This window comes from Lissotriton helveticus, chromosome 2_1 (assembly GCF_964261635.1).
Source record: "Lissotriton helveticus chromosome 2_1, aLisHel1.1, whole genome shotgun sequence".
Classification (NCBI taxonomy): Eukaryota; Metazoa; Chordata; class Amphibia; order Caudata; family Salamandridae; genus Lissotriton; species Lissotriton helveticus.
In genome coordinates, this window is record NC_136059.1 from 263239125 (window position 1) to 263254694 (window position 15570).

General features: G+C 44.4%; 1 protein-coding gene across 1 annotated transcript in view; it reads right to left on the minus strand.

The window, feature by feature from the left end:
- The window catches only part of ACAA2 (acetyl-CoA acyltransferase 2), a 134692-nt gene extending 124519 nt beyond the window's left edge, over positions 1–10173 (minus strand). Inside the window, exons 1-2 of the mRNA XM_078674792.1 lie at positions 10034–10173; positions 124–290 (exon numbers count right to left, since the gene is read on the minus strand). Coding sequence (XP_078530918.1) covers positions 124–290; positions 10034–10049 — 183 coding nt within the window. The 5' untranslated portion in view covers positions 10050–10173. The remainder of the gene's footprint in view (positions 1–123; positions 291–10033) is intronic.
- Between the last annotated feature and the right edge of the window lie 5397 nt (positions 10174–15570).

The following is a 15570-nucleotide window of genomic DNA, read 5'->3' on the forward strand; positions in this document are numbered from 1 at the left end:
CCACACTCCTCAATGTGAGGGGCTTCACTGCTCCCCCTAATGGTTTGCGATACACAAATACCTTTCCTTACATTCTTACAAAGTGCACTTACAACAATAAAAAGGGCAATGCTATGTACCTACCTGCATCACATTACCAACAATAACACTGTCCACTATTTCTGGAGCCACGTTGCCAGCAGACAGTGCAGCTTTTGCAGCAATTGTGGCTAAATCGGTGGCTGTGTGGTCTTTCAGAGCTCCTCCATAAGCCCCAAAGGGTGTCCGCTTGGCAGATACAATGAAAACACCTTTAAAGAAAGACCAGCTAATCATTAGGTTCGGAAATTCGCACGCGTAGATCTATATATACACATTTTCAGCCTCATCCGAAACAGACTTCTATAGTCAACATAAAAACGTAAAGCCACATTTCAATGCATTATTAAACTACATTACCTAGCACACCAGCTAGTGGGCGTCTAATTAAAAGCACTTAATAGATCGAACGTGAAATAATGTACAATTTGTAAAGCATGTAGCGTTAAAGATTATTTAATGTTACAAGTACAGATCACGGTTAGTACCATTTCTTGAAAAGGTAAAGATCGTATTAACCTAAAAGCAATGAAAATTAAGTGTATTAGAACTCCTTCCCCCAATAATTTCTCATTTCCAAAAAGTTGTGCTATACAAATAACAGAATCATTTAAGACAGAAATCTCTGTGCCTACTAAAAAACTAAAATTGTTAAACTAAAAACTGCCAATATGTCCCAAATGTAAATTGCCCCAACTTATGGGGTTTCCCCTGCACAATTAGTGAGGATTGCACATGGAAGGGCAAGAATTGAACGCCCTCCTAAACACCCATGGCCTAACATTCATACTGGACCTGCTCGCCAATACCCCTGATTCTCCTGTGCCCCGACATATAAAGGTAGGGGCTGCTCAACATTCACTGATTTCATATTTGTGTCTTTCTACTTGAGGCGGTTTATATCCTTTTTTAACATACATCACAGTCCATTTAGTGACCACAACCCTCTGACCTTAGCGCTTAACGCCCCAGGGATCCAAACCGCACCACAAAGGATAAATAGGGGCACAATCTCCGTTATTGACCAAGGAAGGCGCTTACGATGGTCACAAGTGATGTTACAGCTTTAAATAAATCTTTGTTTCGAACAAGCCAGCAGGAGCTCTTGACCTGTTTAGACCTGCAAGCCAAGGGGGGAGAAACTATCCAGGCATTTATTGCTATTGCACAATCAGTTGCTGGTTTGTTAACAGTCCCGGTAGCCTACACCTGCGCGGAAGTCCCGAGATGGTTTGATAGCGAGTGCTCCATAGCGGTCTACCGTAGTAACTATAAGCGGGCCACCAAGGGGCGGAAGCGCCTACTGCAACAAGCATTGGCATTGCCAATAGGTCTCGCTTGTGGGACCTTATAAGTATTTAGTTTTGCAGCACAATATGATGAGTGGCGTTGCGTGGGTGAGTGGCGTTGCGTGGGTGAGTGGCGTTGCGTGGGTGAGTGGCGTTGCGTGGGTGAGTGGCGTTGCGTGGGTGAGTGGCGTGGCGTGGGTGAGTGGCGTGGCGTGGGTGAGTGGCGTGGCGCGGGTGAGTGGCGTTGCGCGGGTGAGTGGCGTTGCGCGGGTGAGTGGCGTTGCGCGGGTGAGTGGCGTTGCGCGGGTGAGTGGCGTTGCGCGGGTGAGTGGGGTTGCGTGGATGAGTTGCGTTGCGTGTGTGAGTGGCGTTGCTGTGTGTGAATTGCTGGTTGGGGGGGTGGTGGGGTGGGCGGGGGAGCAGCAGGCAGATGCGAGTGGAGCGCGCGCTGGAGAGAGAGGGGGTGGGAGGACTAGGCAGCGGGAGAGAGGGAAAAAGGAGCGCGAGGGAGGCGTTTTTAGATACATGAAGCCAAAATTACAAGTGAGCATGTTACAAAAGCAAACGTTACGTTACATGAGACAATAGTGACAGTTGTGCAAGTATCAAGAGCAACAAAATACAAGAGGTAGCAAACGATATGCAATAGCATATCTGAGGGAACACGGCCTGGGGGAAGCTGGCTGGGGAGGGGGGAGGAGAAATGAAAGGAAGGCTGTGTTTGCGGGGAGAGAGAGGGGAGGTGCTGGTGTGGGAGGAGTGCTGCTACGGCAAGGCTGTGTTTGCGGGGAGAGAGAGGGGAGGTGCTGGTGTGGGAGGGGGGAGTTGCTGGTGTGGGAGGAGTGCTGCTAGGGGAGGAGAAGCCCTGGCCGTGAATGCTCGTGCATGTTCACGTGAACTGCAAGAAAACGCCGGGCTGAAACCCCTTAGTTTGAAGAGGATTTTGCCGACATGAATTCGATCCTATCCATTCCTGCGGAATGGGACAGGCTCGACCTAAAAAACTGGCTTGGGAAGATCGAGCAAAGGACTGCACCCTTTTCTGGAGGGTCATAAATAACACCTGTTTTACAGAACCAGATAAACCGGGGCTAAGTCACAACATTCCCCCAGAGCAACGGAAGGCAAACTTTGAGGCAGTTTATAATTATGTATGAATGAAGGTGGTCTGCACTCAATTATTCTCCATTTGTATTCCTTGCTTGTATTTCATTAAATTTCAGCCTGTTGCGTACTATCCGGATTGTGTAAGCCCAGTACACCATTTAGAACCTCAACAATGGGGAGTGCGCAGATACACACTCCACTCCGAGGTGCACAGCGTTGTGCGGATTTCAAATCCATCTTAGTTTAAACCATTCAATTTTTGTCTATGCGTTTCTTCGGTGTTTGTCAATTGTATTTGTCATTATTTCTTCCTTATTCATCAAGTACACACATTTTCATACTGTATTTAGGTAGCTTCTCATATTTTTATGTGTCCATCCGGACTTCCTTTAAAAATAAGATCCCAATACACCAAGTTGTTCAGAGCAGCATTCATTTATTCCGGACCCAATGCATTTCGGGCTGCCGTCCGGAATAAATGAATGCTGCTCTGAACAACTTGGTGTATTGGGATCTTATTTTTAAAGGAAGTCCGGATGGACACATAAAAATATGAGAAGTTACCTAAATACAGTATGAAAATGTGTGTACTTGATGAATAAGGAAGAAATAATGACAAATACAATTGACAAACACCGAAGAAACGCATAGACAAAAATTGAATGGTTTAAACTAAGATGGATTTGAAATCCGCACAACGCTGTGCACCTCGGAGTGGAGTGTGTATCCACGCACTCCCCATTGTTGAGGTTCTAAATGGTGTACTGGGCTTACACAATCCGGGTAGCACGCAACAGGCTGAAATTTAATGAAATACAAGCAAGGAATACAAATGGAGAATAATTGAGTGCAGACCACCTTCATTCATATTTAATAAACACTAGCCCCCCGTTGGTTATTGCACCTAAGCAAAGAATTGTGTTAAAATGTATGAATCGATGAAGGCACACATGGAGTAACATCGAGTTCGGAGCAACAATTTGAGATGCTGATACCTACAATTATCAGGAAGGACTATGAAGACATTTTATTCAAAAGAATGGATGAAACATGGACTTTTTTAGATAAAAACAATAGAAAGATTCAGAATATTCATTGTTCTAGAATCAAGCATGAGTTTTCAAAACAAGTACGCAATGGAAAAGTGGACTGTTTGGTGCATTATGGGGGAGGAAGTTTCGGCATGCCAGTCACTAATGCGTCAGGTGTAAGAGATGGGGGGTGGAGCATAAACTGTTTAAACATGGCGCTTTAACGTGGGAGATTGAATTGTGTGCAGCGCGCAGCGTTAGCTGTTAGAAATGAAAAACGCGAGCAGGTATGTTGATAACGTGGTCGCACTAATGATTTTAAGCCAATAATTGACCGATGAAAAGTTGTGAGTACCAGGCAATAGATAGACAACTTCGGCAGGGCTCAGTAGATGAAGTGCAGATTTATGTTCGCAAAACGTCAATCATTGCAAAATAAGTTTAAGTCAATCTATGATGTAATGTGTTTTCAGCAGCGGTTTCTTGACTGACATAATTCTTATGAGGTGGCATGCAAGATAACCTTAAGGGAAGCTCTTAGATTAATTTGAACTTAAATTACACGGGCTTTGGGTTTGTGAAATGTGATGCACTATAGGAGGTTTATTTACGGCTGCGTAACGTCGAATATGGATACATGTAAATTTGTGAACAAATGAAATGTTGGAAAGAAATATTAAATGTGATATGGTCTAGGTAGATAAGTAATGTATCATCCATAATTGTCCTTTTACAGTTACCCCTGATGAAGGGCTGGACGGCAGCCCGAAATGCATTGGGTCCGGAATAAATGAATGCTGCTCTGAACAACTTGGTGTATTGGGATCTTATTTTTAAAGGAAGTCCGGATGGACACATAAAAATATGAGAAGTTACCTAAATACAGTATGAAAATGTGTGTACTTGATGAATAAGGAAGAAATAATGACAAATACAATTGACAAACACCGAAGAAACGCATAGACAAAAATTGAATGGTTTAAACTAAGATGGATTTGAAATCCGCACAACGCTGTGCACCTCGGAGTGGAGTGTGTATCCGCGCACTCCCCATTGTTGAAGTTTATAATTATGGTCAAAGTGAGTCACCTTCACAGGACCTAAATCCCTCCATAGATCTGTACCCATTACTTTTACTCTGGATGAGGTTAGATTGGGAAGTGAGGGACTGTCCCGGAATAAGAGCCCCGGGATTCCCCCTGAACTCTTTTGTCACAATACAAAGGTATGGGCACCACTTCTTGCCAGGGTTTTAAATGCAGCAGCAGCAACAGTTATGGCCACATCATGGTCTACTGCCACCATTGTCCCGATTTTTAAGAAGGGAGATGGGGGCAATCCCCATTGTTACTGCCCCACATATCTTATTGATGCCACAGTGAAAGTCCTTGGCCGGGTCCTACTCAACAGGCTGTCCATTTGGCCGTACCCCAACAGAATAATTTTGTGGGTGCAATGTTGGTTCCGTGTAGGAAAATCTACCAAAGACCAGTGCATTAATCTCTACCTTTTAATCACAAAATACACAATAGCTAAACATGGCGCGTTGTTCCTGGGCTTCATGGACCTCACCTCGGCCTTTGACCGGATGAACCGTAGCAAGTTTTGGAAACTGCTTAGAGACCTTAGGGTTGATCCGGCGATATTTAATGACCCTACATTCTAACACTACAGCTGTAGTCAGATATACCCAGGAAGGGAATATCACTGAGCATTTTAAATGTTCAAGTGCGGTTAGACAAGGATGTATATTAGCTCCTTTTTTATTCACACTATTTATCAACAGCCTTGATTCATTTTTGACGGCCCTACAGGTAAGACAGGTACGAGACCGTTTCCCGTCTTGTTGTATGCAGACAACGCGGTACTACTTGCATGTACGCCAAGGGGCTTGCAGGTTTTACTTGACAGGTTTGTGTCTTTCAGAAAAAGATGGATCTGTCACTGAATCTTTCCAAATCATATATCATGGAAATCGGCTAACATGGCAGTAGACAACACTTGCAAGGCATGTACACACAATTTAGCGATAGTCCCGGCCTTCTCTTACCTGCCCAGATCATATCCTACGCGGATGATACCCAGCTTCTTTTTTCATGTGGCAAGGGGGAAAATTTTGACAGCGGGCGGATTCAGGAATGTCTTGAAGCCGTTTTTAAGTGGTTTCAGGGACATAGTTTGAAGTGCAACTCGGACAAGTCCGAGCTGCTGTTCTTTGGCTGCCCGCCCGATCCAGGCTGGAAGTCATGGTGGCCTGGTGACATGTCCCCACCTAACACTGTATCAGTAAAGGCGAAAAATCTGGGCTTCCTGTGTGATGTCGACCTTTCCCTTAGACCCCAGATCATCGGGCTGACGGGGAAATGTTTCGGCATCCTAAAAATGTTACGGAAGTTCCTCCCTTTACTGTCCCTCCAGCACAAGAAAATCACTGTGCAGGCCCTTATAGGGTCTCGGCTTGATTACGTGAATGCTCTTTATTTGGGCCTTCCTAAATATCTGATGGCCCGACTGCAGGTTGTGCAGAATTCGGCCGCCAGGGCCATTTTTGGACTCCCTCGTAGGGCGCGGGCCTCAGAGCTTCTAGAGCAACTCCATTGGCTTCCGATTGCCAAGAGAGTAACTTTTAAGACTCTGACTCTGGCTTTCAAGGCGCTGCATCGAATTGGCCCAATCTATCTGCGTAATCGGATCGCCTTCTATGTCCCCAGAAGAACTCTTAGGTCTGCCTTTGAGGCCAAAGCGGTGGTTCCTTCCATCAGGCGCATTCGAATCGGAGGTCGCTCCTTTCGGTACTTTGCGCCACGTTGTTGGAACGATCTCCCTCGATCTTTAAGAATGGCTACCAATCTGCTAGCCTTTAGAAAGGAGCTAAAGACCTGGCTTTTTTCTTTGTAAATTCTGCCCTTTCTTGGAGCACTGCTATGCTGTATACTTTTCCTTGTTTCTCTCTTCGCCAAAGCGCCGGGACACTCCTTGGAGTAGCCGCGCGCTATAGAAGAGCCATTTTAACATAACATAACATAACATAACCTGGGCCTTTTATTTGATCAAAAATTCCATTTTAAACAACTACAGGAAGGAAAGCTTTTAGAAATGACCAGATCAATGGGAGCAGTCGCAAATTATGCTCACAGACTGGGCACTTGGTCACCGGGGATAATTTTAAAGTTATATATTTCCTTCTATAGTTCTCCAAGGCCCTATATGGCAGTAAGGTATGGGGTATATGGCGGCCAATAAACTAAAAAGCACAGAAAACAAATATTTTAGGTGTATTGTGAAAGTTCCCTCGTACTCGATACATGAAGAATTAGGGACTACGTACATTAGGGATTCGGTGGCTGTTAAACCGCTGTTATGTTGGGGGAATGAGGAGATAGGTTTTAACAGACTAGTAATCCAGGACTGCCTCTCACTTGATCATAGGGACATCGGCCATACAATTGGATGTTGTTGAATAATAAATTGCGTGCACCTTTCTGCAATACAGTCACTATGATGTAATACGTGACCTACAAAATAAACTCATTCCTAAATGGATTACCAATGAAAAAGACATTTTTTGTGTTTTTGCACCTCAATTACTAATATTGGAATGTACTGAAGGAGTCCTTGTCTCCTACAGGTGTGCCTTAGGAAGTAGTGCAGGTGCCACCTGCACTCCCCTTATTCTTGAGTCGAAATTTCGAGCCCCTACCGGCCGGGAGGGACTCATTCCCTGGCACCCAAAGATACGATTATTACCGTATTGATACTGACCTATTTGAACGTTTACCAAGGAGTGCCGCCATCCTCATATAACTTGTTAAAATACATTAAGGACATCTTCACCGCCTTAGGTAGAGCAGATATGTTCTCCAGACACGACAAAGTGAAGCCCCAGGATAAGGACAATATCAAAGAGTTGTTTTTTAAACATACCGTGGCTCACCGAAGGAACAATGAGCTTAGAAACCCATGGTCAGAGTGCACACCCTAGTAAAGTCTGTGCAGGGCATGGAGCCTTTTTATCGATTTTAACAAGTGCGCACAATAGATTATTGCGGACAATCTGTGCTGTTCGATTGTGTTTACTAACCCCTGACCATGGTTTGCCTGATTCAGTTTTAATGTGAAAAATGTTTTTAGGTAGCCCAATGACGTCAAGAACACAGCCATGATCAAACACTAAATGGTCACCTTGCGAAGTTGCACATTTGGTCGCTATGAAGCCAACTAATGAATCTGATGTTGCATTTTAAACTGTCTTTTAATGGCTGTACTTACTGCCGAATAAAGATTATTTTTAAGTGAAATAGTTTCTTGACAGCGATTCATATTTTTATTTAAAATTTGTTTTCACTTAGTAACGTCCTTAACTCAGGGCTTTACATAAAATGCTGACGCAGGAGTATTTTAGAATATGCCTTTCGATGGAGACATTATTTTCTAAAAACGCAGAATTAAAAACAGCAATATTTCTGCAGGCATTGCTTAATCATTAACAGTAGTTGCGTACTTTAGAAAATGCAGATTTGCCTTACAAGCCCCAAAGCCCTCTGCACCTCAGGTGGTGCTGGCAATAGCTGGTGCAGTATTGCGATTGCTGCCTGAACGAAAACAGTCCAAGAACGAGATCACGGAGACTTCAAGGATGCGGATATGATGGATTGGTCTTGCAGGCTGATTCAAATTTGTCCTCTTACAACATAGCCAGAGATGTTAAAGAGCAACCACTGGCATTGTAATGTACTTGACACCTAAACTGCACAGGCTGACAGACTAGGGTTAACCAAACTTTGCTATAAACCATAGGGATCCACAAACCACAATATTTTTAAAAAAAAACACACTTGAAGTCTCTGCTGCTCGCTAGTGGCTTCTTTGGGGCAGCACTTACTCCCTTCTTCCCCCATTCACCAGGGCGTAGGGGGCCAGGCAGCACAGAATGAATAGGAGGGATCTGCCCAGCTGGCACTTGGACAGTGGGCCCAATGACTTCAGATGGAAGGCGCTTACTTCGAACTAATTCATACACACCAGACTAAAGTTGACAATATTAGCAGCCCCCACATTGTTCATATCTCAAACCCAGCAGTACTTGGTCAATAACAGCACCCCATGACAATGCCCTGAGCAAAAGCCCTTTCCCAGCCAGGGTCTAGCACCTCTCCTTCCGCTTCTAGGCTACACCTTGATACTATGGGTGGCACTCATGCCTGCCCTGGACTGCAAGTGCTATGTCTGCCCTCTGCTGACCCCATGCAGCCCCATAGCCTGCTCCCAGTGCCCCTGTTGTAAGGCATTCCAAGGACACGCGCTTCAGCAGCTATAACACCTATGTTACCAGTATGGGTGGGCCAAAGGCACATGATTTTCGGGGGGGGGGGCACGCCCTTTTAACCTTATGGCACACTCGATTAGATGCTTTGAATTTAGATGACCACTTGGTGCCAAGCGTTTTTCGGGCTCAGCTGTTTGGTTACCACCCCCGTTAGGGGTTTGCCGCAGACCCCTTACTGGTCCGGCTGCGCCTCCCCAACCAGCCTGCCATGTCACTTATAATACACACATTTGTGATGGAGTAACTTGTCCGCCAAACTCTTAATCAGGCCCTTAGTCTTTATTATTGTATTTCTACAAATTGCTCTTATTTTGTTCCAAAAATGAAACAAAACATCAAAACGTAATCTCTGAAAGTTATACCTGCAATTTAGCAATACCTAATATCTATTAATCCCATCACCTGCATAGACTCAAGATGCCCCCCCAAAGATCACACCTAACTCCTATTAATTGAATCAACTCAAAGAAACTGGAGTAGATGTAAGTAATGGCTCCCTTAACAGAACAATATAGATACCAATAACCAATGGATTAAACACAATCTTTGGGTTACGGAGCCGCGTACTGCCGGCACAAACCACTTCAACACTTCCTCGGTTTAGGATTACTGGTGGCAGTGTGAGAACCGACAGCCTGTAGTCTGCAGGATAAAGGATCGCGTTGTCGTAAATTGCACAAATCACGGTGGGGTTAGAAGGGTCTGGCTCACTTCACTGTACTGTATTTCATACTCTTTTGTAACATGCACATGTCACTTTTCTCTTGTAACACACGGTTTGCTACCTCTTACTTTTTGTTTGCTTTCGATACTTGCACAAGTGCCACCATTGCCTACGTAACGTTTGCTCGTGTTTGAGTGTCCCCCATTTATTGCAGTATTATATCTCTACTTGTACTTTGTACGCTTTTTGTAACCTGCACACGTCACTTTTCTCTCCTGTAATGCACCGTTTGCTACCTCTTGTATTATGTTTGCTCACGATTGTCACTTTTGCCTCATGTAATGTAACGTTTGCTTTTGTAATTTGTTCACTTGTAATGTTCTCTTGTATCAGTTCTGTTCCTATTGTGAAGCGCTCTGACACCTTCGGGTAAAGTCTGCGCTATATAAAAATGCATAAATAAATAAATAAATAAACATTATAGTCCTTTACTCCACCGACTGCCTGGTGGGTAAGGTGCAGATTCAGGAGTCTTTACCTCTGAGGAGAGCCATGGCGTCGTTGCTGCTTCGTCGGGTCTCACTACGAACGAAGGTAGATGAGAACAGTCTGCACTGTCAAAGTGTCCTAAGCAGGCGTGTACGGAGGGACCTCCCTCGAGCCTCCCGGTGGAGGGCGCACAAGTCACGCCCACAGGCCCTGCGGCGCGCCCGCCATCTTGAAACGGAGAGGGCAAAATAGCAGACAGACAGAGGTTCGTTGTCGAAACTAATTATCAGAATGTTGGCTGTTTTCTAATACAAAGTTTCATACATGTTTATTTTAGTAATACATTTTTTACTCTAAAATGAATTTTAGTTCTTAAAAAAAAATTGACGGGAATAAAAAGTAGTTGTGAAAGAACGTACATAATACGTTGCGGTTTGCAAAAAAAATCATGATTTTGCGTAAAAATGTTAATTTTTACTTGGTCAGACTGTCCTCAAAGCTTTCTCGACATCTGAAAAGGGTTGGCATGTTCGTCGTCTTTTAGAGCTGTTTCCCAAGGCGCACTCTATCTTTCTATGCTGGTCATACAGCTCTAGACCTTTAACCTACTTAACTGAATTCCCATTTCAATAACTCTGATAACAGCCACCGTGTCCTCGCCTCACTGTCAAAAGCAAAGGTCATTCCAAAGACCTCCACGCAGCTCTCTGGGTGACGTTACGAGAAATGCTGCTTACAATCCATCAAAATACATCTTAAGTTTTCTTCCGATGTTTTTGAGCATAGCTACCAAGTGGCCCGGTTTTATTTCTGACACGTTGTTCTTTTTTAAACGTTTACAGGACACTTTTCTTTTTTACGCATTCTGTGTAACTGGAAGGGATATCTGATTCTGCACACTACTGATAAAGATGATTCTGATTTACTGAAATTGTGTGCCGGTTTCATACACACCTGCCAACATTTTAGAAGATGAAAGTGGGAGATTAAATACAAATTTGAGAAGATGTATTTCCCCTGTTGACTTTTATTGAAGCAGATGTAATTTCAGACGGTGGACAGCTATTTAAAAAAATTGGATGTCTCCTGCCTCAATCAGGTCTATTGACATATATGGCTATGGTTATTAACATTCTCCTGCACTAAAACAAAAATGTGCTCTTTTATTTTGTTGAGCAGATTTTATACAGCGCAAACTCGACCCGAAGGTATTGGAGCGCTTTACAGGAGCACTGGTTACATTACACAAGGACACGTTCATTTTTTGGTAGGCACAGGGAGATTAAGTGATTTGCCCAGAATCACAGGATGTGGAGTCAACCCTGAGTCTCGAACCTTGGTTTCCCCGCTCCAAAGTCGGCAGTCTAGCTGTCACACCACATCCTCTCACTCTTTGTAAAACTGTTCCTGTGCTTGGCTAAAAGAGGCCCGAACTACCCTAAACTCCATCTTGAATTTTATTGCAGCCATAATGTATGTTCAAGATAAGCATTGTTATAATGGGCTGAGTTGCCATGCTGCTGTCAAACTCCAGAGGAACAGTTTGCTACTTTCAGTACGCTTCCTTTCTTTAACTGCTTGTGTGCGCATGACGGAACCACGCCGTCATGAGCCACGGGCGGCGTGTGCTCATGACGGCATGGTTTCGTCATGCGGCTGTCGCTCCACCCACACGGCATTAATTCCCCGCCTGTGCTGGTGAATTAATGAGCGGGCGGGGCCGTGACGGAACCACGCTGTCATGAGCACACACCTCCCGTAACTCATGACGGCGTGGTTCCATCACGAGCACAGCAGTGCCACGCTCAACGCCCATGCGAAATTCGTGCCGCGGCGAAGGGGTTAAGGCATATTCTTAAATTAAGACTGTCATTGTTTTGAGTGTAACTAGATTTGTTGTGACACATCCAATGACAATAGGTCAGTAAAGGTTATTTATTTTAATTTCATTTAGGGATAGTTTTTGGATGGTGCTAGATGATACTGTATTACATTCTGTATTCTGATTTGTCAATTTGTGAAATGGTGTATGATCACGTTATGGTGACACTGATTTTCACTGTGTATTTTCTATTAAAAAAAAAGGTTCCTTTTAGGAGGTGAGTCAGAGCCTGGTTTACCTGACTTTAGAGAGAGGACCTACGCCAGCCTGTCTCTTGCTTAGGACTCTGAAATATTTTACTCTGAAACTTGACTTCTTGTGATTCTCTTTGCTGCATTTGTTTCAGTCTTGTGCTAATTCCCTCTACTGATTTACCATGTATTGGTAAATCGGTATAGGCTAACTATTATTTTTGCCTTCTGAAATGCACTTTAATTATTTAATAAGCCTTGATGGTTTTGAACTGAAAGGCTTCAAGTCTCTTATTTCTTCTAGACTTATTTAATTATCTCTGCTCATTTAATGTCTGATACTTGAAAATGTCCTAGCCTAGGTGTCTGAAAGTCTAGATTTTTCTTAAGACACGGAAGCAAGTATTATGCTTTCTTTTCTTGCTTTAATAAACACAGCAGCCAAAACGAAAACACTTAATTACTCAGAAAACCCTGGGAAGAAACAACTACATTACATCACAATAGTGTAGCTAGTAAGACGCGGAGAACATCAATAATTATCTTTACTGAGAGCAACAAGCCATCTTATCTTGGGAGACTCAATCAAGAAAAGATATGGAACACAGAATTATAACTGAACATGAAGTTAATACCATCAAGTCCTTAAACATGTCCGATGGAAAAAAGGAGCCATGTCTGGATGGAAATGCAGAAGTAGGTAGGGAAATCAGTAAGGAGGAATCCAGAGGAGGAGATGCTCCATTTATGTTAATTCAATGCAGCCAAACTTATTGAAAGCACTGGGACTGCAGATTAAAGAAACCAGGGAGGGTTAATTAAACTGTGGTTGGATAATATTTGTCTCCATGTCTTTCCGAAAATCTAGCCTTTCAGACTCCAAAGCTACAAAAATCTACATTTTATTACAATGATATAACAGTCAGACGGATGAGCAACTGGTTTACAATAAAATGTTCTAAACGTATTAACATTAGACCAGTCTGCAGATCTGAGAATATCATGTAAACTTGCCCTCGCCCAGAAAGCCCTAGAGGCCATAGCCCCTATGGCTGAATGGGCACCATAGGAATCAGTGAAAATGCCAGCCAAGGATATGACACATCTAACTCAATAGGACAAAGTAGGAGTAAAGACAGGTTTGTGGGGTATTTAAAAGGAAATAAGGAGTTGTGAAGAGGAGGAACTTCTGAGATCTGCGGTTCGTAAAACCTACGTTTTTAAACAATTACCAACACATAATTTAGGTTGTGAGAGGTAGAAAGGATAATGCACTGATGATAAATTAGTTTTGGTACGTCTATTAACTTGAAAATAACCCCTAAAGAAAAATATTGGAAAGAGGATACATCTAGTGCTCTAACATCAGGGACACGTTTGATAAACACCAAACACAGAAGCAGTCAATTTTGCAGATAAATGTTTGAGGGCTAAATCAGCAATGTCTGGCCATAAAATAAACAAACGTAATACCAAATTAACATCCCACATGATATTATACTTGGGAACCGGGTGTTTAGCAAAATATACTCCCTTTAACAGATGACTAACCAGCAGGTGTTCACCGATAGGTCTTCCATTTACTCTAACATGTTCTGCTGAGGTTGCCGATCTGTAGGTATTAATGGTGTGATAGGAGTCCCCTTGTGAAGCCATAGAGGCTAGGAAATTAACAAACAAGGTTACATTTGCTGAAGGGATTTGAATCTCTGTCCAAACACCTGCTACACTAGACCAACCAAGCCCACTTGTATACTTTAGCTGTGCTCGAGGCCCAGGATTGTTAGATTAACTTGACAGCCTTCTCCAAAATTCCTGGTGTTCTTCAAGAAGCCCCGAAATCCTCCACATGCTATGAGGGACAGGGAGCCCTCTAGAATGAAATTGTGACAAAGACCCTGAGGGTTGAGAGCTAAATTAGGAAATGGAGGTATCCACACCGGTAGGTCCGATGATAGTTACAATAACGTTGGATACCAAGGTTGAGACTGCCAATTGGGGGTGATCAGAACAAGGGTCTGCGGACTTGAGCAAGGACTCGGGCCATGAAAGGAATGGAGGGAAGGCATAAAGGTGGGACTGAGGTCATGACTGAAGGAACGCACCTGTTGCAAGAGCTAGAGGATCTGGTGTCCAACTGAACAAGAAGGGGAGTTCAGAATTGACACAGGAAGCAAAAAGGTCTATTGACATAACGCCGAAGATCAAAGAAAAATGATTGAACACTGAAAGATGAAGTGTCCAATTGATCGAATCGTGAAGCTGTCTAGAATACCAATAAGCCACCCTGTTCAATATGCCTGGAAGATAATGTACTTTGGCAGAAATGTTCCTTTGGAGGCAAAATTCCAAAAGTCTTCTACCAAAATCTTTAATCTGCATATACTTACTTCCTTTATGCAACTATATACTTTCCATATACATATGGATCTATATATTTATGACTTTCTTCTAATTCAGCATATCCAATGCACTACCCTATTTCTCACGTTATTCCTCTCTCTCAATATAGCTAACCTAGGTAATGTGACTCAGGACTCCTAAGAGCCGCGTAGAGCAAGGAAGATAACGACCAATCCAGGAGCTCACTTGAAAAACTGCAAGACAAAAGTAAGAAGAGAAGATGTGCTCACTCTTGGCTAGAGGGCGCACTTGCAGAATGGCCGCACCGATGTGAGGCTCCTGCAGCCTGGAATGAATATCCGACAATTATCCTACCTTTTCACCATCTCTGATCGTCGAGACAGCGCTGAATGAGAGCGGGTATCCAGCCCAGCCATCGGTGAAAGAAACAGCGCTCCAGTGATTTCCTGGCCGGAGAAACGTCCGCTGAAATATCTGCCCGACGTGGAGCTCGGAGCGTCCGGAGGGAGAGGCTGGCCTGCTGAGCTACGCGAGGCCGCTGCGTGACACGAGGCAAGTGGGCCCGGCGTTACAACCCAGGCACAGCCCCCACAGCGGCGACTGCGGTGAGTGACCCGAACCGCACGCCGGGAGCGCACTGTGCGACATCCGGCATTGATCTCTGAGAGACGGCTGCGGGGATCTCCGCTGCAACTGCCGCGGCGGACACACCGACTTGGCTGTCCGTAGGCGGCCGAGAAGGGAGGCGGCCGTTTCGCGCTGAGGTGGCAGGAGGCTGCGGATGGAGGAGCGCTCGAGCCGACTGTGCCCCTCGTACCAACACCGTTGAGGACTGACTACACACACGGAGCTGCTTGGCTTGGGACAGCATTACGGGACCGCTGGCCGTGACTGCCTTCCCCTGTGCCCAGCCTCAGGCCTGCACTTAGGAGGTACAACGCGGGAACCGAGACGGCAAGCGACTGTATGAACATCTGAAGCCCCACCACCTATTACTGACGTCGTTAAACGCGCTGATTAACCTTCCCAGCGCTACAAGTACTGGCTAGCAAGCAACTCTATTGGGGAGGTGACCGTTGGTGCATTGTATCCTGTATTTCCCTATGAGACGCTGTGCAGTGCCCGGCAGCTTCTCCTTCTACTTCCTAC